The sequence below is a fragment of the Ornithorhynchus anatinus genome, chromosome 3 (assembly GCF_004115215.2).
Source record: "Ornithorhynchus anatinus isolate Pmale09 chromosome 3, mOrnAna1.pri.v4, whole genome shotgun sequence".
NCBI classification, from domain to species: domain Eukaryota; kingdom Metazoa; phylum Chordata; class Mammalia; order Monotremata; family Ornithorhynchidae; genus Ornithorhynchus; species Ornithorhynchus anatinus.
In genome coordinates, this window is record NC_041730.1 from 16981142 (window position 1) to 17007419 (window position 26278).

General features: G+C 62.9%; 1 protein-coding gene across 1 annotated transcript in view; it reads right to left on the reverse strand.

The window, feature by feature from the left end:
- Positions 1 to 898: 898 nt before the first annotated feature.
- MYRF (myelin regulatory factor) overlaps positions 899 to 26278 on the reverse strand; it is a 46835-nt gene continuing 21455 nt past the window's right edge. Inside the window, exons 4-28 of the mRNA XM_039911390.1 lie at positions 22847 to 22908; positions 18614 to 18722; positions 18332 to 18502; positions 16452 to 16702; positions 16047 to 16170; positions 13192 to 13387; positions 12397 to 12473; positions 12098 to 12208; positions 11477 to 11567; positions 10373 to 10573; positions 9706 to 9814; positions 9084 to 9193; positions 8571 to 8731; positions 8360 to 8432; positions 7784 to 7872; positions 7409 to 7477; positions 6839 to 6919; positions 6305 to 6390; positions 5923 to 6066; positions 5290 to 5565; positions 4629 to 4716; positions 4424 to 4498; positions 4153 to 4258; positions 3755 to 3829; positions 899 to 3519 (exon numbers count right to left, since the gene is read on the reverse strand). Coding sequence (XP_039767324.1) covers positions 3439 to 3519; positions 3755 to 3829; positions 4153 to 4258; positions 4424 to 4498; positions 4629 to 4716; positions 5290 to 5565; positions 5923 to 6066; positions 6305 to 6390; positions 6839 to 6919; positions 7409 to 7477; positions 7784 to 7872; positions 8360 to 8432; positions 8571 to 8731; positions 9084 to 9193; positions 9706 to 9814; positions 10373 to 10573; positions 11477 to 11567; positions 12098 to 12208; positions 12397 to 12473; positions 13192 to 13387; positions 16047 to 16170; positions 16452 to 16702; positions 18332 to 18502; positions 18614 to 18722; positions 22847 to 22908 — 3016 coding nt within the window. The 3' untranslated portion in view covers positions 899 to 3438. The remainder of the gene's footprint in view (positions 3520 to 3754; positions 3830 to 4152; positions 4259 to 4423; positions 4499 to 4628; positions 4717 to 5289; positions 5566 to 5922; positions 6067 to 6304; positions 6391 to 6838; positions 6920 to 7408; positions 7478 to 7783; positions 7873 to 8359; positions 8433 to 8570; positions 8732 to 9083; positions 9194 to 9705; positions 9815 to 10372; positions 10574 to 11476; positions 11568 to 12097; positions 12209 to 12396; positions 12474 to 13191; positions 13388 to 16046; positions 16171 to 16451; positions 16703 to 18331; positions 18503 to 18613; positions 18723 to 22846; positions 22909 to 26278) is intronic.

Below are 26278 nucleotides of genomic sequence, written 5' to 3' on the forward strand. Positions count from 1 at the left end.
TTTGGAATGGAGGCCTCGGGTTTCTTCGGGAAGGAGGCCCGGAGCTCTGGGGGCGTGGGGGTGGCGGGGAGGGCCGTGGCACTTCCTGGAAATGACTTCCAATTGTAGCGATTGCTGCTTTGGTTTCTGCCCACTTGCCGTGTAAGTAAGCCTTCCCCCTCCCAGGTTCCTAAAACATGGTTTTCCTGGTCTACACCCCTTCCTACACCCCAAAATCTACTCACTCCCTGGACCCTAGTCATCCTTCCCACTCCCATCCTGTAGTATTTCTGTTCTTTTATAGCTTTGCTGGCGGTCCCCACAAAGCTAAGGGACTGGAGTGAGAGGGGGAGGAAGGGGCCACTCAGACCCTGCCCCACTCTCACCCACCAAAAACTCCTTTCCCTCATCCAGCCCCAGCCCCCTGACTCTGCGCCCCTAGAAGGTGGGGTCTAGCGGCTCTAGAAGCGGTGTGGCCTAAAAGAATGAGCACGGGCTTGAGAGTCAGAAGGACCTAGGTTCTAATCCTGGCTCCGACACATCTCCTGGGTGACCTTGGGGAAGTCATTTAACTTCTTCACGCTTCAGTTACCTCATCTGTAAAATGGGGATTAAGATCGAAAGCCTTATGAGGGACTGGACTGTGTCTAACCTGACTAGCTTGTCTCTACGGACACAGTGGCATAGAGTTAGCACTTAACAAGCATTATTATCATTATTGTTGGGAGCAGCTGGGAGGCAGGCTGGGTCCCTGGCTCCCGGGCCTGCCGCAGCCTTACATCCAGTCACCCCGGGGCCCTGAGGAAGAGAAACATGTTGAGACACGGCGATCTGCAGTCGGGGCGGCCGGGGGTGCCCTCCGGGGTTTGCTTCCGCCACCCCGGGGCTCGTCGCGACACGAGGAAGCGGGGAGACGGGCTTGGATACAAAGCCGTATTTATATATTTATTTATATATATATGTATATTCACCTCCAGCGGAAAGGATGGTCTAGACGAAGCTAAACAAAACCCCAGGCGAGAAGGGGCGTCGCGCCTGGACCGAGCGCGGTATAAATACAGAGCGGAGCGCGGCGGCGGGAAGCTCCGCTGCCCCCACCCAGTGGAGGAGAGAATCGGGGCTCGTTAGTAGGTGGCGTCGAGGCAGCTCTACGGGGGCACAAGCGGTGAGGGCGCAATCTCGGCCGGGCAGATTAGTGCGTGGCGGGGCTATTTACAGCCGGAAGCTGGTGGGGGTGGGGGTGCGCAGGGCAACTAGAAAAAGACAGCGGGGAGGGGGCAGAGGAGTGGGAGGGGGTGCTGCTTGGGCAGGCTGATGGGGGCTTCTTCGGGGCCCAGCCAGCTTCTCCCTCCCCTTCCCAGAAACCCTTTTACCGAGGGAATAAGGCACCTTTGGTCCAGAGCTCCCCTTCACCGTCCGGCTGGAATCCCGCTCCCACCCGGACCTTCCACCCTGTAACCCTCACCTTCCTCTGGGGCCACCCCGGCTGCTGGTCTGCCCGCTGGTCTCCGGGGAGAGTCGGCTAGGGTGGTCGCTCCCCTGAGGGCCGGGCAAGTCTCAGACCAAGCGTGTGGCTGACCCGAGGTGGGGGCAGCAATGGATTCCTGTTCTCGGGGACGGACAGGGTAGGGCCGCTACCAGGCGGGAGGTGAGAGGGTGTCCCCTCAGGGTCCGGGTCCCCCTGCCCCGGAAGGGGGGAGCGTCCGTGTGTGCCCCTATACCAGGAAGAGGAAGAGGAGCCGTGCAGAGTGAGGCCGGGCATCTCTGCCGTTCCCTGTTGCTCCCTGGGAGGGCCGGGCCAGCACCCGGCCCCTGCCTGCCCGGGTTAAGCGCTTTGAGATCCTTGGCGAACAGCGCCGTAAGTGCAAAAGCCTGGTAAGGGGATGTACCGCACGCTGCGGGAAACCCTCCGGTCTGGGGACGGGCCCAGCTCACGGGGACGGGGTGGTGTTTGGCCTGATGATCGCAGGTCCCCACGCTCACGGCCCATCAGCCCGGGGTAGAGACGGGGACTTGGGGAGAGTAAGGTGGGGGCGAGGCCCGATGCTGGGAACTGGCTAAGGCCCTTGTCAGTGCCGGCAGGGGAAAGCCTGGGTGTGGAGGACGTCCCTTAGCCGGGGGCCGCTGGACGCTGCTTTCCCGCAGCCCCCTCTGACTCCTCTGGCTTGAGCGTGGGAGAAGGGGTGGGGGCCCCGCAGTCTTCCCGGCGTGACCGGGGAGGGTTCAGGACCCTTGCCTTCCAGGCGAGCGTCATCCCAAGGACCCTGGGCTTCTCCATCCTGCCCTGGCCGCAGTTCAAGTGCATTTGAGTAAGTCGCTCGGTAACAACAGAAAACTCAATTGCCTCCAGGGGCCACCTTGGCCTGCTGCCCTCCTGCCCCGTGCTCTCACCCAGCTTCCCAGAAGGTCAAAACAGAGGGGAAGACGGAGGCAGAACGGGGAGTCAGTGGCTGAGAAGCTACCCCAGGGGCTGACCACAGAGGCTCCGGGACTGCCGCCGCCTCCAGCCTGGGGCCAACTGCACGTGTCCCGGAGAGGCTCTTAGGACTGGGCATCACAGTGACTGGGCTGAGCCCTTCTTCATTCATCCAGCGCCGTGGGACTTGGGAGTGGGGACTCAGTCCGGACCACCCCCACGCCCCCAGCCCTGCCCTGCTCTCCCCCCAGGACCAGACCCCGGACTAGGGCTTCTCTACAGGTATTGGGCATCTCGGGGGAGGGGACCGGAGGAAGGATGGCAGAAGAGAGGGAGTGCGGAGAGACCACCCCCACAACCCACCACTCCAGCTTTACAGCTCAGTAGTTCATATCGGACGTAACAGAAAAACCCCAGAACGGTCACCGGCTGCCTTCCAGAGGACAGCTTGGTGGGTATCGGGGATCCCAGCCATAACCCTGCTGCCCTTTCTGGGCCCTGGCCAAGTTGCTAGGACTGGGGGGAGGCCGTGGGCGGAGCCCCAAGGCTGGGGGGGCGGCTCAAAGCTAAGAAGGGGAGGGAGTAGAGAGAAGTGTGCTCAGAAAGGCAGTGGGATGGTCATCTCACCCTCCTCTATGCCTCCCACATCTGGACAGGTGTGAGTCTGTCCACCCGGCTCTGGAGGAGGGGTGCAGGCTCCTTAAGGGGAGGGAGCTGCGACACCCCCTTCGACGAGAGAGCGGTAGAAAGGGAGGAAGCAGTCGGTCTGGCCAGAACAACCAGCAGGAACAGCAACTCCAGTGTAAAGAACTTCCAGTTTGTCCAGATCCGGGCCTAGCTGCCCGGCTTCAGTCTCCAGCAGGAATTCCAGTGTGTTCCCCGAGGGCTACAGTGTCGGTGAGGCCGGGCTTGGGGTGGGATCGGTCCACCCCACCCCACTCCAGTGTCATGTGGTCACATCCGGGCAGGGGGAGAGGGGCCCCAAAGGGTCCCGAGTCCCGGGAGTGGGCGCTGCCCAGGGAGGAGGGCTGCGGGGGTGCGGCTCAGTCGCACAGCCGGTAGAAGTGGAAGTAGTAGTCGCTGACGGGGCCAACGGGCGGCTCCGAGCTGCAGCTGGCCTGGCCCTGGGGGAGGCGGGGGGTGAAAGAGGGGCTCAGAGGGTGGTCTGACCAGCGGCCCGTCCCGTCTCTCTGATCCCCAGCCCTCCAAAGGGTCAGCGAGCCCTGCTGGGTTCTCCCCCTAGTCCCCTCCTGCCCTTTCCCATCCAGACAGAGGCCCTGGGTTGTGTCGCCTGCCCCTGGCCTAGGCAGGAGGGCTCGGGCGGGTTAGAGGGAGGGAGTCAGGGATTCCCCAACTCACCAGCAGCGCCACCCGGAAATGGTAGGTGAACTCGCGGAAAGATAGGAGAGCTACGGCCCATTGGTGAGAAGTGCCCTGGGGAGAATGGAAGGGGATGAAAGGAAGCACCATGAGAAACCATCCTTCTAGCGGGACCCCCCCGCCCCCAGCGGCCCCCACCTCCGTTACCCTTCCCATCCTATTTCCCTATTACACTGCCATTGCAGATCCTCCCCGGAGAGATGGAGAAACTGAGGCACCCCACAGGGTGAGAACTCCCCGGTTATGAGGTGGATGAAGAGCGTGGGGTCCCCGGTTAGGACTGCTGCTGTTTCTCCCAGGCAGGACGGACCATCCAGAGGTGCGGCCGTGCCAGAGAAGGGAAGGGACCGGGGGTGCTCCCTGGCTTCAGTTCTTACCTGGGTGTCTGGGGTGTCCGGGAGGCTGTAGGGACGGCTCCCCTCCTCACAGGGGGTCTCTTGGGACACGAGGCCGCACAGCACCACCGACACAGGAGAGGAGGCGCTGAAAAGAGACCCTAGTGAGGCGGGGGGAAGGGGAAGGAGGGACGATCCTCCAACACCAGGCCCTTCCTGCCTCCTGTTCCGTGATGAAACCCGAGCATCCATCTTACGCCCCTTCTCCACGCCGGCCCTTCCCTCCCCGGCCCCGGGCCCCCCGCTCACTCACTTCATTTCCAGGGTCAGGCTGAGGTGCAGTGGGGTGGTGCTGCTGATGGGGATTCGATAGGTAAAGTTCCCCGGCCTGGTGAGGGCAGAGAAGTGGTTTCAGACCCCAGAGGCTCCCCTGTCGGGAGCGTCATTACGAGGCAGGAGGCCTGGGCTCACCGGAGGGACAACGGGGCGTGAGGGACCCTATTCCCCCTTCTACCCACCTGCAGGCCTTGCCCGCTGCACAATACAGGGACGTGATGGGCAGCGAGTTCTCCAGGACCTGGATGGAGCTCAGGGAGGGAGGCAGGTCTGCAAAGAGAGAGGCGGTAGGGGGAAGGAGGGCCGGGGCCGGAGAAGAGAGGGGCGAGGCCTGCAGCCAAGCCAGCAGTGGTACTGACAAGAGGGGGTGAGGGGACAGACAGCCTTGGGCACCACAGGACCCGTGGGGTCCAGGCCCGGGGGTACGAGAAGCAGCACGGCCTAGGGGAAGGGGCACGGCCCTGGGAGTCGGAGGACCTGCGCTCTAATCCCGGCTCTGCCGTGATTGCTGCGTGACCTCGGGCAAGTCACTTCTCGGTGCCTCAGTTTCCTCAACTGCAAAATGAGGATCAAGACTGGGAGCCCTACATGGGATATGAACTGGGCTCCTATTCATTAGCCAGTATCTACCTCAGCACTTAGTACAGTGCCTGGCACATAGTAAGCACTTAACAAATGCCATTTTCCAAAGGTTTATTAAGCTCTTGGAGTCGGGTGCTTCACAGCACTGGGTAAGAGTACCCCTGTTTGCTCCCGTTGGGCGGGGGAGGGCAGAAAGGAGGCTGCACACCTGGTAGGGGAAGGGCCAGTCGGCTCCTGGGGCAAAGGCTGTTGGGGGCTCACCGTGCTGGACGGAGGGGCTGGTGGGCTGGGCCCCGGCCCAGGCCGGGCTGGGCTGGGGGACGCTGCGGGGGGCGCGGGCGGGAAAGGACAGGTTGGGGCTGTTCTTGGCCTTGCTCTGAGCCCCAGTGAAGGGGGCCGAGGGGCTGGCCGGGGGACCCCCTCCGGCGCCCCGCTCCAGGCTCTTGGGGCGTTTGACGTGAGAGATCCCGTTGCCCGGGAGGCCCCAGGATTTGGCTCGGATGTTGGGGACTTGCAGCAGCGAGCCCTGGCTCTGGTCTGGAGAGGGGGGAGAGAGACATTGTGAGAAGAAGGGCAGGGGGGAATCAGTGTCCAGAAGAGTCTCCCTCCTCCAACTCTTCCTTCCCCACCTTCACCCCCTCAACATCATCATCATCGAGGGCATTTTCCGAGTCCCAAGTGGCAGGGCGCTGTATCAGGCCCCTGGGAACAGACTGTCACCTGCGCTTCTCCCCCACCCCTAGAGACGGCTCTCCTTGCCCGTCCACAGGCTGGGTGTTCTAGTAACACCCCCAGTGCTTAGCACAGTGCTTGGCACCGGGCATTTAATAAAGAGCACCCCTCCTTCCCCCGACCCATTCACTTTTCCCCAGGCCCTTCCCCCCGGGCACGTACCTGAGCGGTTGGCATTGAGGCTGGTGCCGGAGGTGGAGCTGGGGATAGGCAGGGAGCAGCAGACGGCCGGGCAGCGGGGGATGGGGCACAGGTTCAAGTGGGGAATGGCCACTTCGGGGGGAGAGCTTGGCGGGGTCAGGGTGACTGAGAGATGGGGTCACACAACAGACAGGTGGTGGAGCAGGGATTAGAACCCAGGTCCTTCCGACTTCCAGGCCCCCGCTCTATCCACCAGGCCAGGCTGCTTCCTAGACAGCCAGGCACTGACTCCTCCCAGGTCCCCTCTGTCCCATCCCGCCTTCAAGAGCCCAGTATGACCCTCCTCCCTCTTCCCTCCTCCCCACACCAGCCCTTCCCTCTCCCGGCTTCTCTGGGCACTCACCAGGCTGCTGGGAAAAGGGTCTGACGGCGGGGCCAAGGGAGGAGGTGGACAGGCGCACCTGAGTGGTCCCATAACTCTGACTTGACCTGCAACCATGAGGATGAGGGGTGAGCTCTGGGAGGACCAGTGGGCAGGGCTTGGTCGTGTAGGCTGAGGGCTCCGATGGGAGGTGGGGGTGGAAGCCAGTGGCTTCTGGAAAAAGCAACACGTTTACACTCCCCCAGAGCTGCTCGGACCAGTGGGAGTGAGGTGACGGCGGGACAGAGCCGGGCGGGGTCTACGTGGGCTCGTGGGACAAGAGGGGCCCCAGGAATATGGCCTGCACAACACTTTGGAAAGAGAAGCTGGGGAGCTCTGGAGCCCTGCGAGAGCTGGGGAGAACGAGGAGATTCGGGGAAGACGAAGCAGCACCTGGGTGGCTGGAAACAGGGAAGAAGGGACCACGGGCAGACGAAGAGAGAGGAGAGGGAAGGAGGGTGGCAGGGAAGAGGCAACACGGAGAACACGGGGTGGGGGTGAGGGGTGCTCACATACCACGGGCACAAAGCCACAGCCCCCCCAGAGTCCTGGGGCCGGAGGAGGGCCAGGAGACAGGAAGTGGACACAGCAAAAGAACTAGGGGAGAGCAGACAGGGAGAAAGGCACAGACCAAAGATGAGGGAGGAGGAAAGACACACATCAGCAGGGCAGGTCCGAGAGGGTCTGGGCCTATCACCGGCCCAACCGCCCGCCTCCCAACCCCACCCCTCGGCCTCCTGAACCCAAGCCAAGACTTGCTCTCCCATCCAGGTTGGCTGACACAGTCTCATCCTCCTGAGGTCCAGCCCCAGGGCTCCCGACTCAGGAATAGTGGAGAAGAGAAGGGTACTTAGCCCCCAAAGCCACGGTGATCTTCTGAACAGAGCCCAGGGCCAAAACCATCACTGTATCCCCTGGTTTCTAAAGCAGGAGGCCCTTCCCTGTTCCTGGGAGTTGGGAAGACGCCATGATAGTGGTGGGCAAGGCTCCTCACTCTGAAAGCTCGCCCCGGCTGCCCCTCCCACCCCTGCTACCCTTCAGGGAGCGGGGATTGGCAGAGGGGCCAGGGAATCTCCGGGGCCATACCCATCTGTGTCTACCACCTCCTCCTCGGTCCGCAGGCTCAGCACGTACAGCGTGGACATGGACACGACGCTACAGAGAGAGAGAGAGAGAGAGGGAGGCGGGTGGGGTGTCATTGCAGGGTTTACCCACCACCTGGGCTCACTCCCTGTGCTCATCTTCCACTTCCAGGACCGGGGGGGACCGGGAGAGCTGTAAGAAGGGTATTGTGGGGAGGGAGGACTGGTCCCGGAACCTCCCAGCACCATCCGGGCAGTATAATGGGTCACGCTCTCCCCACCTGGGGGCCCGGCGCTCCTGAGGCTCTGCCTTACCCTACCCTGCGAGGACTCTCCTGTTGGCACCCCGCCCCTCAACCCCAGGACACCCCCCTCTCACCTGAAGGCCATGACAACCACCAGGGCGATGATGGTGCCCTGCAGGAAGCGCTGGCTGATGCAGGCCTGGTCCGGAACCACCGAGGGGGCCTGTACGGGGAGAGGAAGGTCCAGCGCTGAGGAAGGGTGCGGTCCCTTCCTCAGGTCCTGGGAGGGGCAGGGGACCTGACCCCCTCTCCGGGGCACCACGAGGGCCGAGGACCGTGCTCTCGGGGCTGTCCGTGGGTAGGGGTGTGGGGGAGACCAGAAGGTCTGTAGGGACTGGGTCGGAGGTGGCAGCAGGCTGGATGAAACACGGCAGGAGGAGGGGGCGAAACGGGAGGAATCTGCTGCTAGCCATGAGGAAGGATGGAAGGGAGAGCGGAGGGGGGTGGCAGGGATGCAGGGGAGGGGCCGGGATGGGAAAGGAGCAGGTGGGCGTTGGGGAGATCGGGTGGAGAGAGAAGGCCGCTTCCCCGGGAGCGGAGAGTGGTAGGGAGCTGCACACTGATGATGCTGGGAGAAGCGGCGTGGCCACCTCCAATCCCCTCTGTGGGCCCACATTCCTCCGCCCTGGGTCACGGGCCCAGCCCCTCACCTTGCTGGCCAGTTTGGGGGGCCTCTTCTTGTGGGGTACACTCCCTGCCCGGCTGAACTGGCTGCCGGCTTGGCTGTGTGAGGAGAGAGATGTGGGGGGTTGGGCCAGCGCCCTTCCCGGGGCTTTCCCTCCCTCTGTCCTTGGCCCTGGAGGAGCGAGTGGGGGCCGGGGGCAGCAGAGGGGAGTGAGCGGCGGGGGGACGGGGTCCCACCTGAAGGCCCCCGAGCTGCCTGTGGACTTCATGCTGTCCAGACGCCTCAACTTGGCCAACTTGTGGCTCCAGCGCTCCAACTCGTCGATGCGTGTCTCCAGGTTGTCGGTCAACTTGCACAGCTCCTTCACGGCCCCCACGTTCTCCATGAAAATCCGCTCCTGCGGGGCACAGGCCCGGGACCCAGGCCACAGGGAGAGTAGATTGGAGGTGAGCAGGCGGGCCGGCTCCGCTTGTGGGGTTGGGGAGCAGGACATCGGCACTGGCTGGCCTGGAGGGCCGGGGGCCCAGCAGGAGTCAGGGCTCGGGCTCGGGGCCCGGCCGCTGCCCAGAACCTGCCGCCCCGGCCTAGCTCCGGGACCCACTTCCCTCTGATCCGTTCTCACCCCAGCCAGACCCTCCTGAAAGGGAATCACAGTGCCGGGGGAACGGACCACGATGCCAATCGGCTTCTCCCTGGAGCCCGCCTCAGACCCCATCCCGACCCTGCCGGGGGCCGGGCCCCCCTCTGACCTTGTTCACCACCAGAAAGTTCTCGATGGTTTTCCCGTTGGCAAAGACCACGTCCCCGGTGTCCTTCACTGCCTCGGGGAGGATCTCCTTCACCTCCTGGGCGATGACGCCTGCAGCACGGACAGAGCCAACTGAGGAGGCTGCTGGGACCCGGGGGGTTCCAGGCTTGGGCTCAGCCTCTGGACTTCGGATTGGGGTTCTGGACTTGGGCTCTGGATTTGGGCTGCTTCTCTAGCAACGCTCACCTCGACCCCCAACGCCCTCAGATGTTGGAAGAAGGGGAATGGGAGAGAGCCCAGGTCCAGTCAAACTCTGCCAGGAGGCTCTCTGACCAACCACACGCCCAGGCAGCCGTGCTACGGGAATCTTCGAATCCCATCTTGGGAGGAACCTCAGAAGCCAATTTGTTCATCCCCCTGCCTCCAAGCAGGATTCTGTTACTGGAGCCAGTGAGGAAACATTCGGAGCCTCAAGAGTCTAGGGAGTCTAGGGCTAGAGAGTCTGGGCTGGCTGACCCCAGCCATTGGCTGCAGGGAAGGGATCATGCGGCTGCAGAGAGGACATCACCAGTCTGCAGAGACCCACCCCCGCCCCGGCCCCCATGATGGGGGGGGCCCCACACCTGTCTCGGGAGCAGCATCGAGGCCCGCGCTGGCAGCAAACTCAGGCTTGTAGTTGTAATGCACCAGCCGCATGCGGGAGATCCTCTTCAGCTGCTCTGTAGTGTCCACCTGGCATGGGCAAGCCACGGGATGGGGGCTAGTGGCAGGGCTCTAAGGGCCCACTCTCCTGCCCCCGATCCCAGGGCTCTTTCACCTGGTGGTCCCCAGGCAGATGCAGAAGCACAGAGCGGGATCCTACGTGGCCCTGGGTGGCCCTGAGGGGCCTTGGGGCCGAGGTCTGGGGAGGGTGTTTCCACTCTAGACCTCTCTTCCTCCTCCACCTGTGCACCCCGGTCCCCCAAACCAAGCCCAGGGCTACCCTTTAGGGGCCACCACAGAGCCCAAGAACCAAGCAGTGTCCTCCTTGTGGGTGGTCCCGTGCCCTCCAATCCCAAACATACTCAAATCCCAGGACCCAAATGGCACATTCTGTCCCCAGCTGGGCATATCCTGACCCTCAAGGCGGGGCTCTTCTTCACCGGGGCAGCGTCGGGCCAGGCAGGGCCCAGTCAGCTCCTGAACCTGCCCTTTCCCCTTGCACTGGTCGTCCCTCCCCCAACTGCCTCCCCCGCCCCTCCCCCAGCAGTGCCCGCCACCCCGGGGCTTCCAGGAGCCCCGAGCCCTGACCTCCTCCACGTGCTCCTTGGCCCGGATGTCCGAGGGGTGCATGAGTGAGCCCATGACCTTCACGTTGCCGTGGACCACCAGGGCCTCGTCCGGCCGGTCGGTGTTGATGCCCACCCGGCCGTGGTGGAAGACGGTGTCGGGCAGCTGGGCCCGCTGCCACAGTACATCGCTGTCGCTCTCGAACTGGCCCGGATTTGAGGCCTGGGGAATGGCAAGGGCACCAGAGCGTTAGCGCGGGGCCCTGGATCGTCCGGGGAGTCAGGGCCCAGGGTGCCACCGGCTCTTCCTCTCTACCCCTCCCTCTCACACCTCCCGAGGGTGACCCCGGGGACGCCAGCGGTCACTGGGCCGGTGGCGCTGACCTAGGGTCACACTAGGAGCCATAGAGGGTGGGCAGTGGGGCTGGGCAGGGGAGTCACCCAGGGAAGGGTGGGCCAAGACCTGGAAGTTGGGTCGGGTTTCTTTTTTTTTTTTTAAATGGTATTTGTTAAGCGCTTACTATGTGCCAGGCGCTTCACTAAACACTGGAATGGATACAAGTTAATCATGTTGGACGCAGACCACGTCTCACATGGGGCTCACACTCTTTATCCCCATTTTACAGATGAATTAACTGAGTCATAGAAAAGTGAAACGATTTGCCCAAGGTCACACAGCAGACATACGGCGATGCCAGGATTAAAACCTAGGTCCCTTGACACCCAGGCCCATGCTCTTTCCACTAGGCCATACCGCTTTTCTAGTGACGCCCATCTCTACCCCCCCAACACCCCCAGATTCTGGGAGAAGGGGAATGGGAAAGGGCCCAACGCCAGTCGGGCCCAGTTGGGCTCCCAGCCGGGAGGCCCTCTGGCCATCCACACACCCGGGCAGCAGTGCTGCCACAGTCCTCGACCCCCAGCTTGGGAAGGACCTCAGAGGTTAATTCGTTCATCCCCCGCCTCCAAGCGGATTTTCGTTACTGGTGACGGGAGCCACCGAGGAAAAGTCCGGAGCCCTGGGAGTCTAGGAAAAGGATGGGGAAACCCCTCCCCGATCCCCGCTGGCCAGCGCACCCCTGGGGGAGGGTGGGGACCCCAAAGGGCGGGAGAGAACAGGTCTTACTCTGACGATGATCCGCTCGGAGATCTGGGCAGCCAAGGTGTAGGTCTGGTTCTGGGCCTGTGCCTGCAGGGCCACCACCAGCATGAAGTACCTGGGCAGAGAGCAGGTGAGGTTCTCCACCGGGCTGCCCCAGCGCACTGTCTGTCCCCATGGGCTAACGGGGCAGTGCCCCAGGGCACGTTCTATCCTCATCTTCACGGCCGAGGCGGCGGGTGGGGAGGGGGGTCACCCCTCAGCATTCTCTCCCACCCCCCCCCCGCACCAGGGAGCACTGCCTCCGGGCACTGTCTGTCCCCAAGGTTACCCGTGGCCCAAGGGCCGGACCATGCCTCATCACTCCCTCCTCCCCAGGGGTCACTGCCCCTTACGCCCCTTCTCATTGTCTGCGCTCCAGCAGGAGTCCCAATTCCTTCCCATCTCCCGCTCCCCAGAGGACACTGACCCCTGTTCCTCGGTGCCCCACAAGGTCCCCAACAGGGGGCACCCAATGTCCCCTCCTAACCTAGCGGGCACCACCGCCAGCGGATGCTCCGTCTTCCCCTCTCCCACCCTCCGGATGCACCCTCGGAGCAGGGAGCCGACCCTCCCCAGCTCGCCCCCGGGAGGTGCCGCCCGGCTCACCTTTGGTCAGGATTGGGTTTGCCCTTCTTGCGCATGTTGTTGGCCGTGGTCTCGCTGAAGTGCAGGCGCCCCACTGTCACCTTGGTGACCTGCTCTGGGGGCAGTGTGACCCTGCGGGGAGGTGGTGGGGCTCAGGCCGACCGGCTCCCCCCAGGGAGGGGAAGCTCAGGGACCCGGTGAAGGCAGTGATGGGAGAGATAAAGCCCCTCCCCAGGAGCTGGAAGCCCCCTCCTGCCACCCCACACCGGAGGGTAGGGGTCCCTCCTCACCCCAGCAGCGGGTGGGGAGAAAATACCCACGTGACAGGATTGAAGGGCCGTTTGCTCCGGTCTGACTGAGACTGCTCAATGTTGATGGACTGGTTCAAGGCCTCCAGCTGCGGGGAGAGGGCCCAGGGGACACAGGTCAGGGGGTGGGCACTGCCCATCCCGGCCCCCGCCATCCCGACCCCTCTGCCTTAACGCCTCTCAGCACATCTCCCCCCCTCAACTGGCTGCCAGGCCCAGGAAGGACAACCCCAGAGAGGGAGGGAGCAGCGGGTCGGGGCTGAGTGACGTCGGCATTGGAGGCAGCTTCTCCGCTTGGACTATTCCCCAGAAGCCCGGGACCCCAGGGCCTCGGAGCCCCTGAGCCTCAGAGTCCCACTTACCACTACTTACCTACTTACCAATTCCCGGCCAGCCCCAGCCCTGGCCTAGGGCCCACGGCCACCTGGTCGTCAGCTCCCACTCTTCCCACCTCCATCCCCAGGGCCTGCCCACGTCCCCTCATCGTGCCCTTCCCAAGGACCCGTTCTCTAACCCGGGCCTGACTATCCCTCTCCTGTCCCCTCCCAGCCCACCCTCCCCCAACTCCCTCGTGATCCTGCCCCCATTTCTAGCTTCCTTCTCCCCGGCCCCGCCCCGGCCCGTCTCGGGGCCTGCCCGGGCTCTTCGGGAGGAAGAGGGCCGCGTGGGGGGAGACGCTCCTTGTGTGGGGCTGCTGGGGCGGGGGCTGCCCTAGCCAACCCCGACGGGGCAGAGAAAGGGGCCCTGAACCGACCCCCACCCCCCGCACACACACACCCCAACTGCCTTCCCTGGACATGGACCTGCCTTGACTCCATGTAGTTTCAGGTAGAAGCAATCGAGGGGCTTGAGACCCTCGGGGGTCTTGACGTACTTGGGCTCCCCCAGCATACCGATGTAGACCGTCACCTGGAAGTGGTTCTTCTTCTGGCACACGAAGGCATCGTCCCCCACGGAGAAGTTGAAGCCCTTGTCCGCGTCCACTCGGTAGGTAGGCATGGGCCTGAGGGGACAGGACAGGACGGGTGGGGAGGGGTGGGGCGGGGCTGAGTGCTGCAGGGGTCAAGATGGCCACAGCTGGACCGGCTGGGGGCGGCGCTGGGAGGATCCCCTCCTCCGGCCCGGCTTGATTCCGGGCTCCGTCTAAAGTTTCAGCTCCCACTGGCCACTCCCGCCAGCCCTGTCGGCTCAGAGCCGATCTCTGGACGGCCCACCGGGATCCCCCGGCCTTCCCTCCCCCGAGCGGGCAGGGTGCAGCCGTGGTTCCCGGAACACTGACACCTTTCTGCCCTGCCGCCTGCCCCCTGGCTCAGCACAACGAGCCCCAGTTTGAGACTGAGCTTAGCCTGACTCCCAGTCTTTTTCATTGCTCCATTCATGGTCCCCCAACCGTAGACCGGACATCCCACCTGCCTCAGGCTCCGACCCTAACCGGACTCCCAGCCTGCCTCGGGACCCAACTCTAGACCAGGCCCCAACCTAAGACCAGATCCCAAGCCTGACTCAAGATCCAACCGCAGGGTGAGCCCCCGGCCCATCTCAGGTCCTCCCCCAACCTTAGACCAGGCCCCCAGCCCACTTCAGCTCATTCTCAAAGCCTAGGTTAGTCCCCAACACTGTCTCAGGCCCCGGCCCTAAGCCAGGCCATCAGCCCACCTCAGACCCCAACACTAGACCGGGCCCCCGGCCCATCTCGGGACCTTCTCCCACCCTAGACTAGGCCCCCAGACCATCTCAGGCCCCAGCCCTAGGCCAGACCATTAGACATCTCAGGCCCGGCCCTAGACCGGGCCACTGGCTCACCTCCTGGCCTATCTCAGGCCCTGGCCCTAGACCAGACCCCCCAGCCCATTTCAGGGCCCACCCCAGCCCTAGACCAGGCCTAAGGTCCACCTCAGGCCCTCCCCAGCCAGGGGCCTGGGCTCTTCAGAGGAGAGGGGGGCAGTGTGGGAGACAGAGTTGGGGGAGATTCCATCTGTGAAGTTGCTGGGAGAGGACTGGCCCAGCAGATACTTGAAGCCAACACTGCCTTGCCCCTGCCAGATTCCTGACCAAATCAGAACCACCTGGAAGACTCTCCCACCCCTCCACCTCCCCGGGGGGGGGGGGGGGAGGGAAAGGGGGCAGGGGCCCAGGCCGCGAGAGTAGCCGCAGCCCCTGCCATCTGGGGAGCCTCATCTGGGGCTGACGGCTGGTTGCCATGGGGATGGGGAACTATGCAGCCGACCCAGCGGGCCCCTTCTCCCCCTGCCCCCGGCCCCCCACCGCCCCTTCCCGCCGGCAGCCTCTCGGGCCAGGGCCTCGTAGGGAGAGTGGTCTGCCTCCCGGCCCCTGTCCGGTGCCGGCCCGGGCCCCTCCCCTGCTCAGTTTCCCCTGTTCTCTCAGTCCCTGCCCCTCCGAGGCCGCCACCGGGATCGGGGAGGAGCCTTCGGTCCCATCCCGGGCTGGGAGGAGGTCGACTCGGCTCTCCTGAGCTCTGGTTCTGCTCTGACGCGTTCTGGAGCCTCCCCGGGGATGGACCCCATTGGACCAGCCTCCCTGAGCCAAAGTTCTCAGTCCCCAACTCCCACCTGGCTCCATCCAGTCCTCCCCTCCCCCTTCGACCCCCAGCTCTCCCGTCTCTCTCTCCCCACCTCCTCGGGGTGCTCGGTGGACGGGCGGCCCAAGCCTCCAAGGACAGGACAGGGAGCTGCTCCGGCTGAGTTGGGAGGCAGGGCCAGGGAGCGGAGTCTGGTTAATGTCCAGCGGGGCAGGCTGCCAGCTCTCCCCTCCTCCCTTCCTAGGTGCCCCTCCTTGACTACTCAGACCAGAACTGGGGGAGGGGAGGGAGCCTCTTCTCCACCGTCCACACCCGGATCTGTCTTGGGGTGCACAGGGCTGACATCAGCTTCCTGGCAGGTGATCACAGCCATGGATCACGGCATCACGGAAGGCCAGGGATCGGGACGGGGGAGAGGGCTCGGGCCTCAGCCCGACCCCTAAGGCCGCTCGGTCAGTTCCCGTCACGGCTGCCCCAAGATCGAGTTCTGGTCCGGCCCAAGGAGGGAGTCAGCCCAGGGTGGGGTGGAGGAGCAGGGACCCAAGCCCTTCATCCCCTCCCTACCATTGCCCCGCTCTGGGTCAGATGCGGCTGGGAGACCCTACCCCTCTGGAAGGGGTTCCCGGGTAACACCCCCTGGGGCCAGACCCTCAGTTTTGGGAGGTCAGGGGCGGCAACCGTCGCCCTTTCCGATCCAGCCCTGGGTGGTCCGGGGCCACGGGAGCCCTTAAAGAGGTTGGCAGCCCCCAGGCCGGTTCCCACCTCCCAAGAGTGGACCAGTCCCTCCCCCCCACCTCCCTCCTTCCCTCCCTCCCTCCCTCCCCAGGTCCGGGCGGGGTGCGCGGGGGCGGTGGTTCCTGGAAGGGCCCCCACGGCCGGCCAGCTTCCTATCACCTTTCTGGAATGCAGGGAGGATCCGGCCCCGTCCCTGCCCCAAACATCCATCTCTCGCCGCCCGACTCCCCCGCCCGCGGGCCTCTCCCCACCTCCGCCTCCCCTTCTAAGTCGGCTCGTTCCCAATTCCGGACCCAGGACTGACCCCCCGGGGGTGGAGAGGGGGCCAGGCTGAGGGGGGAGACGGGGAGAGCGAAGCCGCGGTCCCCGGGCCCCTGGGATCACTCACAGTTCCTTATAGCTGGCATCGTACAGCGAGGCCCATTTGTTCTGCTGGTGGGGCTGCCACTTGATGGACTGGTAGTTGGGGTCCAGGTAGGAGCCGTTCAGACTGTCATTGTCTTGCATGAGGCCTGGGGGGCGAGGGGAAGACCTGGGTCAAGCCCATCCCACCCTGCCCCCCGTCCCTCCCCAGCCCCACTGCCCCACCGTCCCCTCCTCCGGGCTCCCTGCCTCGCCACGGGGAGGCAGGGGGTTTGCCTCCTCCCCAGGAGCCCCCTTCTCCCATCCCCCGTGGCCAGTGCGTCCCACTGGTGTCCCAGTGGAGGGTCCCGCTGGGCCCCCTCCTCCTGGCCTCCCTCCGCCCACCAGTGTTGAGGTGACCCGGGGGCGGGGGGGGGGGGGGGGGGCCTACCTGGCGAGAGCGCCCCCTGCTGGTGCCAGGGAGGCGTCGGGGCTCTGGTAATGCTGAGGGGCAGGGCCCCCGCTCCTGGCGACAGCGCCCCCTGCTGGTGCCAGGGAGGCGTTGGGGCTCTGGCCGGGTGGAGGGGCAGCGCCGCCGCCGTACCTGGCTCCTGTTTAATCATGCCGTTGAGCATCTGGGCGTTGAGGGTATTGGGGGGCGACTCGGAGTGCTTCCTCTTCTTGGTGGGGTGCACAGGGAGCCTGCAGGGGACCCCCGGTTGTCAGGAGGGGCCGCCCCCCCGGTCACACCGCCTCCGAGCGGCCTTCCTTGACCGCTCCCCCCCTTTCCTCTTCTCCCCCTCCCTTCTGCGCCGCCCTGACTTGCTCCCTTTGTTAATAATAATAATGGTGGTATTTGTTAAGCGCTTACTATGTGCAGAGCACTGTTCTAAGCTCTGGGGGGATGCGAGGTGAGCAGGTTGTCCCGCGTGGGGCTCACAGTCTTCATCCCCATTTTACAGATGAGGGAACTGGGGCACAGAGAAGTGAAGTGACTTGCCCACAGTCACACAGCTGACAAGTGGCAGAGCTGGGATTCAAACCCATGACCTCTGACTCCTAAGCCCGGGCTCCTTCCACCGAGCCACGCTGCTTCTCTAATATGGTATTTGTTGAGCGCTTACGATGTTCTAAGCGCTGGGGTAGACACAGGGTAATCAGGTGGTTCCACATGAGGCTCACAGTCTTCATCCCCATTTTACAGATGAGGGAACTGTGGCACAGAGAAGTGAAGTGACTTGCCCACAGTCACACAGCTGACAAATGGCAGAGCCGGGATTCCAACCCATGACCTCTGACTGCCCGAGCCCAGGCTCTTTCTACTGAGCCACGCTGCTTCTCCCTCCCTCCCAGCCTCCTGGCCCTTGTCTACGTATCTGTCATTTCTTTTTTGAATTAACATCTGTTTCCCCGGCCTACCTGCCAGCTCACCGTGGGCAGGGAATGCGTCTGTTTATTTTTGTATTGTACCCTCCCAAGCACTTGGTACAGTGCTCAGCACACAGTAAGTGTTCAATAAATGCGATTAAATGAATGAATATTGTCGTGTCTGTCTTCCTGCACCCTCCACTAGGCTGTAAACTTCCTGAGGGCAGGGATTATGTCTTCTAACACGACTGTACTCTCCTGAGCATTAGTTTAGTGCTCTACTCAGAGTAAGTGCTCAAGAGAGCCTATTGAGAGAGGATGGGTTTTCACAACCCTGCCTCTCTACGGTCCATTCCCACCCTGTTCCCACCCCCGAACCTTACTCCTCTACAATTCGATCGAGCCCTTACTGTGTGCAAAGCACTGTATTAAGCGCTTGGGAAAGTACGCTATAACAACAGACACATTCCTGCCCACAGATGGATTCCCCCCGACTGCTTGACGCCCTCCTCCTCGAGGCATCGCGGCTGATTAGGGCTTATTTCCCCCCACTCTCTGTCACCCACCCAGAAGTCTGGCCCTGATGGGCATTCTGCACTTTGGGAGGATCATCCCTCTTCCCTCCCAGTGGCGTGATCACCTGCCCCGGAGCGATACCAACCCGCCTCATGGCATTGCTTGCACCCCAAGGCCCAGACCCCGCCTTCGCCTCTCAAATCTGTGAGCCCGTCACTGGGCAGGGATTGTCTCCATCTGTTGCCGAATTGTCCATTCCAAGCGCTTAGTACAGTGCTCTGCACACAGTAAGCGCTCGCTAAATACTATCGAATGAATGGACGAAATCCTGTCCTCCTGCTGCTTCCGGGTGCCCGTCGGGTTGCCGTCCCGGAGAGGGTCATACCCAGTCCCGCCGCACCCCGGGTCCCCCCCCCCCCCGGGCCCCCTCCCTCTCTCCTCTCTTACTCTGCTCCGTGCTGTTGCAGTAGCTGGTGAAGCATCTGGGTTTGCTGGGCGTGATGGAGGTCTCCGGGGGCCATGCCTTGCCCCATGGCAAAGGGGGGCACCAGGGGTTCGGCCTTCATGTACAGATCCCTCTGCAGGCCGGGGTAGTGCGGTGGGTGCGGAGGGGGTGGCTGGTGGGGGTGGGGAGGGGGAGGCGGACCGGGCAGGTGGGAGGGGGGAGGGGGCGGACCGGGCAGGTGGGAGGGGGGAGGGGGCGGACCGGGCAGGTGGGAGGGGGGCGGGGGCGGGCCGGGGAGGTGGGGTGGGGGCGGAGGCAGGGGGTGCTCCAGGCGGGAGGAGATGCTGACGTGGCACATGTTCTCGGGGGTCATCGTGCGCAGGAGGTGGGAATCTTTGGGAGAGAAACCCAAGGCCCGTGGCCATCAGACCCGGGGAGGAGCCAGGCCTGGGCCCCGCGCTCCCTCCCCGTCGCCCCCTCTCCCCCCGGCGAGCTTCCAGTCCCCCCTCCTACCAACCTCTTCTTCCTCTTATTTGTTGTTCCCTTCCCCCTTTAAACTCCTCTGCCCCCCAAATCCCTCCATCCCCCTTCAGAACAGACACAGACCAGAGAGAGAGAACAGAGACTGCCACCCCCGGCCACCTGGGGCTTGGAGGAACTGGGTTCTGCCCACCCCCACTTGCTGCCCAGCCCTAGGTTTAGTAATAATAATAACGACAACGGTATTTGTTAAGCACTTACTACATGCCAGGCACTGTACTAAGCACAAGGGTGGATACAAGCATATCGGGTGGGACACAGTCCCTGTCCCACATGGGGCTCCCAGTCTCAATCCCCATTTTACAGGTGAGGTAACAGAGACATAGAGAAGTGAAGTGACTCGCCCAAGGTTACAGTGGCAGAGCTGGGATTAGAACCCATGACCTTCCGACTTCCAGGTGCATGGTCTATCACTGTGCCACACTACTCTGGACCCCACATAGCCCCCAGGTCTCCCTCTGGTCTCTGAATGTGGCCAGTCCTTCCTCGCGCCTCCTTCCTGCCCCGCCCCCCTCGCCTCTCGGCCCCCGGCTCGCGTGGTCCGCAGTCAGTGGGGCCGTGACCCTGTCAGATCCTCGCGGCGCTGGCCCATGGCCGTCCATCAGGACCGGGGCACCGAACCAACTCTTCCCTGAGGAGGATCCCCCCGCTGTCCCCCTCCAGCCCCCTGCCCACCCACCGCCACCGCCTTCCTTTCCCCAGTCTTTGTTCCTGCTCAGCGGTGACAGCAAACACATCACACTCCCCAGGGCTCCCCCAAACCCAGCCATCCTGGGCGTTAAGGACTGGAAGGAAAGAAATCTGCCTGTCTGTCAGTCTGTCAGTATCCCTGTCAATCTCTCAGTCAGTCAGTCTCTCCTTTCATTCAATAGTATTTATAGAGCGCTTACTATGCGCAGAGCACCGTACTAAGCGCTTGGAATGAACAAGTCGGCAACAGATAGAGACGGTCCCTGCCGTTTGACGGGCTTACGGTCTAATCGGGGGAGATGGACAGACGAGAACGATGGCGATAAATAGAGTCGAGGGGAAGAATATCTCGTATAAACAATTCTGTCTGTGGTTCCCAGAACGTTGACCAGTAAGGGTCGATTCGAAGGACTCTTTTTGAACAAGTCTGCCGGAAGGGACCGATGATAACTGTGGCATTTGTTAAGCGCTTACTATGTGTCAGGCACCGTACTAAGTGCTGAAATGGCTACAAGCAAATCGGGTCCGATACGGTCCTTGTCCCACTTGGGGCTCGCAGTCCCAATCCCTGTTTTACAGATGAGGTAACTGAGGCTCAGAGACACAGAAGACAAGTGGCGGAGCCAGGATTAAAACCCATGTCCTCGGACTCCCAAGCCCAGGCTCTATCCGCTACGCCATAATGTTTTTGACCTGAGTCCCTAGAAGAAGTGAAGCGCCTTGTACCTCGACAAGCTGTGGGCTGATGAGGAGGGAGGAAAGGGGGAAGGCAGGAGAGGGAGGGAGGGAAGGATAGAGGGAAAGAGGGAGGGGGTTGAGGAAAGGGAAGCTGGCGAAGGAGGGAGTCAGAAGGCCATGGGTTCTAATCCAGGTTCTGCCACTTATCTGCTGGGTGACCTTGGGCAAGTCATTTCACTTCTCTGTGCCTCAGTTACCTCACCTGTAAAATGGGAATTCAGACTGGGAGCCCCATGGCCTGTGTCCAATCTGATTATCATGTATCCATTTCAGCGCTTACTACAGGGCCTAACACAGAGTAAATGCTTAACAAATACCATCAAAAGGATGGAGGGGGCTGGGGAAGGAGGGAGGCTGAAGAAGAGAGGATAGGGAATGAAAGAGGCTAAACGAGGGAGGTATCTTGGGAAAGGAGGGAGGCTAAAGGGGGCGAGGGGCTGGGAAAGGAGGGAGGCTAAAGGAGAGAAGGAAGCGGGAAAGCAGGGAGGCGGGAGGGAGGCTTCTGCGGCAGCAAAGTAGAGCTGAAGAAAGCCCAGTCTGACTGTGTGTTCCAGCCCAGGGGTGTTGCTGGGGGTCAGGTTGGGGAAACGGAGGGGGAGGGGAAAGGCGGATTTTGCCGAGGCGGACAGGGTGGGGACGACCCAGAACACTCCCCAAGTATCGAGGCTCTCCTCCCCCACCTCGACCTCCCCCTCTCTCCCTCTCGCTCAGAGGCCAAGGACCTGGGCCCTCTAAAGGGGGTGGTTGCATCAGTATTGAGGATAATAATGTGGGTATTTGTCAAGCGCTTACTATGTGCAGAGCACTGTTCTAAGCGCTGGGGTAGATACAGGGTCATCAGGTGGTCCCACGTGAGGCTCCCAGTCTTCATCCCCATTTTACAGATGAGGTCACTGAGGCACAGAGAAGTTAGGTGACTTGCCCAAAGTCGCACAGCTGGCAAGCGGCGGAGCCGGGATTAGAACCCATGACCTCTGACTCCCACGCCCGGGCGCTATCCACTGAGCCACACCGCTTGCTCACGCTGCCCTTGGGATAAGGCCAGGTGGGCTCCAAGGGATACGTCTGCTTTGCGATTCCCACGGGAGGACGGGGCCACCGGCTTCGCGGGGCCCTGCCTTTTTATCTTCAAGTGTGAACACACGTCCAGGCCCAGGTGACAAGAGACCAGCTGGCCAGCCAATCACATCACTCCGGGCCCGAGGGAGTCTGGACTGGGTGACTGAAGCTGGCGAAGGAGACAGGCGTGAGACTGTTTCCTAGGCACAGCGGGCTCAGCGGGACAACCCTGGTCTGGACCCTCCCATCCCCACTCCTCCTTGACCCCCCTCCCCAGCCCAAGCTCGGCTCCAGCCTCCTCCTCTTCCTCCTCCTGGGGCTGGGGCCTCCATTTCCAGGCTGGAAGGGCCACTTTTCCCCACCGTCGGGAGTAGGACGGGATGGGTGGAATGGGAAGATTGGGGAGAGTCCCCCTCTGTCCCCAGAGCAGCCGGGAGCCCCGGAGTCTCCAGCCGGCCTCTCTCGGAGCCGTCCCACCTCTGGGAACAGGATGGCTCCCCCTGGCTGGTCCCCAGCCAGACCCCCGACCAGGCCTCCCCCGACTCCGGGCAGCCCTCCGTCAGACCCCGGGCCAGACCCCACAAGACTCCAGCCAGCCCTCGGTCAGACCCCCGGCCAGCTCCCCCGGGGCGAGGGTCCCAGCAGGCCCCCCCACCGGCCAGACCCCTGGCCGGCCTCCTGCCGGCCTCCAGGCCAGACCCCAGGCCAGCCCCCAGGCAAGCTGAGGGGCTGCTGGTGGGGTGGGGGGAGGTCCCATTCCCTTTGTTCCACTGGAGGAAAGGCCCGGAGGAATTCCAGGGATTTTTTGGTAAGATAAACAGAACTCTTGACCCCTCTCCCAACACGGGGAGGCGAGCTGGGCGCCTCTGCAGGGCGGATTCTGCAGGGGAACTGCTGAAATGCAGGAGAGGAGAGAGAGAAAGAGAGGCCTTTCCCAGAGGCCCTCGCTCTGGGTGGCTCCGGCCAGAAGGTCCCGAGTCACAGAGCCATTCCCCTGGAATCTCCCGGTTGGCCTGTCCCTCCCGCCTGCCCGCCGTCGCCCTGCCCAAGAGCTCTTCCCGGGTCCACGTCCGTCCCAGAGACGTACCCGGGGTCAGGCCAGGACTTACCACTAAAGGGCGAGTGCACGGCGAGGTTGGCAAGGGGCGCCTCATCGCCCGCATGGGCGCCGGCAGGCGCCGGCAGCGGGACCCGACGCCCCTGGGACCGGGCTCACTCAGGGGGCTGGGCTCGTTCGGGGGGCCGGGCTCTCTTGGGTCCCCGGGCCGCTCCCCACCCCGCGTGCCCCCCCCCGCCCCTCGGCCCGAACAATAGGCAGGAGCCGGGGAGTATTTGCCGAGCGATAATCTCTCTCTCCCCACGTAATGTGGCCGCCGCCAGCTCCCCCCGCCCCGCGCCTCCCTACCCCACCCCTGCCCGCCCGCCCGATAACGCCGGCCAACCACTCTCCCCAAAGCCGGGTGGGAGGCGGCGCTGCCCGCTAGACTTACCATTCACCTGCTGGGGAGAGTAGGCCTCAGAGCCCGAGTCCGGGGGAGAGTCGGGGAGCGTGCTGGGGAGAGAGAGGGCAGGTGAGCCGGGGCCACCGGTCCGCTGGCCCCACGGCCCCGCTCCCAGCGGCTGTGGGCCAGGAGCCCCTGAGCTCCTCCCATTGGATGGGGCAGACTGGCCCCAGCCGAACGCTGCCCTTTCCAAGGGCACCAGGGCCGCCCACTACAGGGCACTGCCTTCTCCCGGCCTCGTCCCCCAGGAGGCTGCCAGGGATTGAGCCTGTGGCTCGACAGCTGACCCTCCCTCTCCTTGTCTGGGGGAAGGGGCGCCAAAAGATAAAGAAAGAGAAGCCAGGCCAGCCCCGTCATTAGGGAAACGGTCCCAAGAGGCCGGCGTGGGGGGCGGGCCTGAGCCTTTGGGGGCCTGCCATGGAATCACCCCATCACAATCTACCCTGGTATTGGGGAGAGAGATCCCTCATCCGCCAACCAGCTACAATTGTCCCTCTCTTCATGAAGGACCCACTCCTTCATGCCCCAGCCCGTGCCCCTCACCCGGATCTCGTCTCCCCTGCCCGGGGCCATTCTCTCTGCCCAGGTCCCACCCCCGCCCCTGTCCAAGCCCAGTCCCACCTGCCTGAGCCCAGTATTCCCCACCGGGGCCCCATCTGCCCTGCCTAGGCCCCGTCCTTCCACCTGGTCCTATCCTCCCCATTCCCCCAAACTGCCCAGGCCTGCTCTTCCCCTCTGCAGACAGCAGTGGCCTGGCCTTCTGCACTGCTCATTGAGCTCATCCTGCACTGGTTCAGCAGGGAAGGGCAGGGTGGGAGCCCGCCTCCAGGGTTTAGGAAAGTAGAGGATTGCCCAGGGACAGCCCCGCGGAGGCCCCGGGACGGGCAGGTGAGGCATCGGGCGGAGGGCCAGGCCCTGGGCGGGGGTGTTATCAGCAACTCGGAAAAGGAACAAAGGAACCAGGAAGGTCGGCACGTCCCCGCCAGACCCAGCAGAGGGGGAGAAGGGAAGATGGGGCGAACCCTACTCTCTCTGGTGGGTTTCCCAACCCCTGGAAGACCCATTCCCAACAGGGTCTGGGGTAGGGAAAGTCCTGCTTCTGCCCCAGGTCTAGCCCCCATCTTCCACCCCAGTCCCCTGGCTTAGGGGTAAAGGTTTCACGCTGAGGTTGGTGAGGATATCCCTGATCGTGGCGGGGGCCTTAAGTGTCACGTGCTGTGCCTGGGGCACCCAGCTCTCTACCAGGAGAACCAGGACTAGGCCCATGGGGTGCTGCCAAGATTGGGCTGGAGGGCATGGATGCCCAACAGGGAGGATGTCTGCCACAGTCTGGGCATCTCCAGATGGCAGGCCATCCCTCTGGGACCTGGATCAGCTCCCATGGTGAGGTGGACAGTGGGAAAAGTGCCCCGGGCCAAGCTGACCACCCATCTGAAGGAAAGGACATAGATGTTCCTGTCCACGGTCCCACCCAGGTCAGGCCGGCCTGCAAGCATCTTTCCCAGATGGGCCCTGGCACTGCTAGCACATTGTATCCACCAGAGCCTCCCCCTCCCAGAGGACTCATAGACCCCTCCAACTTCCTCTGGGTCCCAGAAGTGCAACACACAGCTGACACTGAAGGCCTCCTTCTCCTTCTCTTCCTCCTCTTCCTTCAGGAACCCACAACCGCCCCGACGGGGCCAGAGGTGATGTGATCTCCCCCTCTGGCCCGAAACCTCCTGGCCAGCAGGGAACAAGTCTACCAACTCGATTGTACTATAATAATAATGTTAATAATAATGTTGGTATTTGTTAAGCGCTTACTTTGTGCAGAGCACTGTCCTAAGCGCTGGGGCAGATACAGGGTAATCAGGTTGGCCCACGTGAGGCTCACAGTTAATCCCCATTTTTACAGATGAGGTAACTGAGGCACAGAGAAGTGACTTGCCCACAGTCACATAGCTGACGAGTGGCAGAGCCGAGATTCGAACTCACGAACTCTGACTCCCAAGCCCATGCTCTTTCCACTGAGCCACGCCGCTTCAATACGCTACTATACTCTTCCAAGCCTTAGTACAGTGCTCTGCACATAGGTATTCAATAAATACCTGTAATTAATTGATTTTACAGTGAAGTTGGTGAGCTGTATTACCAACCGATCTTGTTTGCATGGGACAGTATCTCGCAGTAGCATTGAACGATGACGTCCGGACCCAATGCGCACCGTGCGACACTATTGGCCGTAAGAGATTTGACCTACCAGGGCCTCGGTCAGCCTCTTTCACAGTCAGGATCTTGAGGGCAAGGGAGACCACCACCAGGGCAAGGGAGACTACCACCAGGGCATGGGAGAACACCACCAGGGCAGAACGTGGCTGGGATCCGGCGGAGGAAGGGCCCAGAAGCAGGGAGGGGGGACCCCCGGAGGCGGGGGGGTGAGGGGTAGGGCCCAGGGGCGGTGGGGGCAACCATCCATCACCCATCCTGAGACCAGAGGAACTGTCCCTGTAGCCCCCAACCCTCAAATCTCCTCCCTTTACCAGCTCTGAGCAACGGAGCGGTCGCCCCAAACACCAGCCACACTGACCCACGGACGGGACCGAAGCCCCAGTAAGCACCCGGCGTCTCCCGCAGGGCCGAGCGGGATGAGAACTGGACCGTGGTGGTCTCTCGGCCTGCAGAGCTCCTCAGGAAACCTCACCCTCTGGAACAACGACAACGTTTCCTCAGCTGCTTTGTTCCAATCCCTCTCTCCTTGTCCCAGTTCTTACTGATGGGAGGAGCCCTTGGGACTTTGGGTTGGGGCCAGAGGCCAGACCCTCCATCCTCTGCACTGAAACCAGTTGTGGCTACTCATACCTAGACAGTCCCAACCCCTCCAGCGGCCAGCCCGTGTAGATTCAGGAGGAAGCATGCAGGCCCCAGAGGTCTCTGGGAGGCAGGGAGCATTACCCTAGGAGAGAGACTTCCACCCTCAAAGCCTTTCCCTAGGCCCCCAGCTCCAAGGCTCTCTCAGGGGAGACAGAACACGGGCTGGTGGGAGACGGCTACTCTTGCGGCTTCCGCAGGGGTTCTTGGAACAGGCTGGGGATGAAGCCAGGGCTTCCCTGCCCCTCAGGGCTGTAGCTAGAATCGGTTCCCCACCCCCTATCCTGGCCACATCAATGCAACTCAAGTCTAGCTAAGGTTGAGGCTCTGCTGGGAAAGTCAGTGGCCCTATCCCAGCCCCCACCTGCCAGATTCCTAATGGAGTTGTCATTCCCATCCCCTCTTCCACCCAAATCCAGGAAATGGGCACCCAGCAGCTTTTGCTGCCCACCTGCCCCGCTCTCTTTAGGATCAGCTGAAATCCTCTCGTTTCAGCCCAGGCAGGCTGGGCATTTTTAAGCCGGAGGGGCGGGCGGGGGGAAGGGGTTGCGTGTCATGTGCTTTCTGATT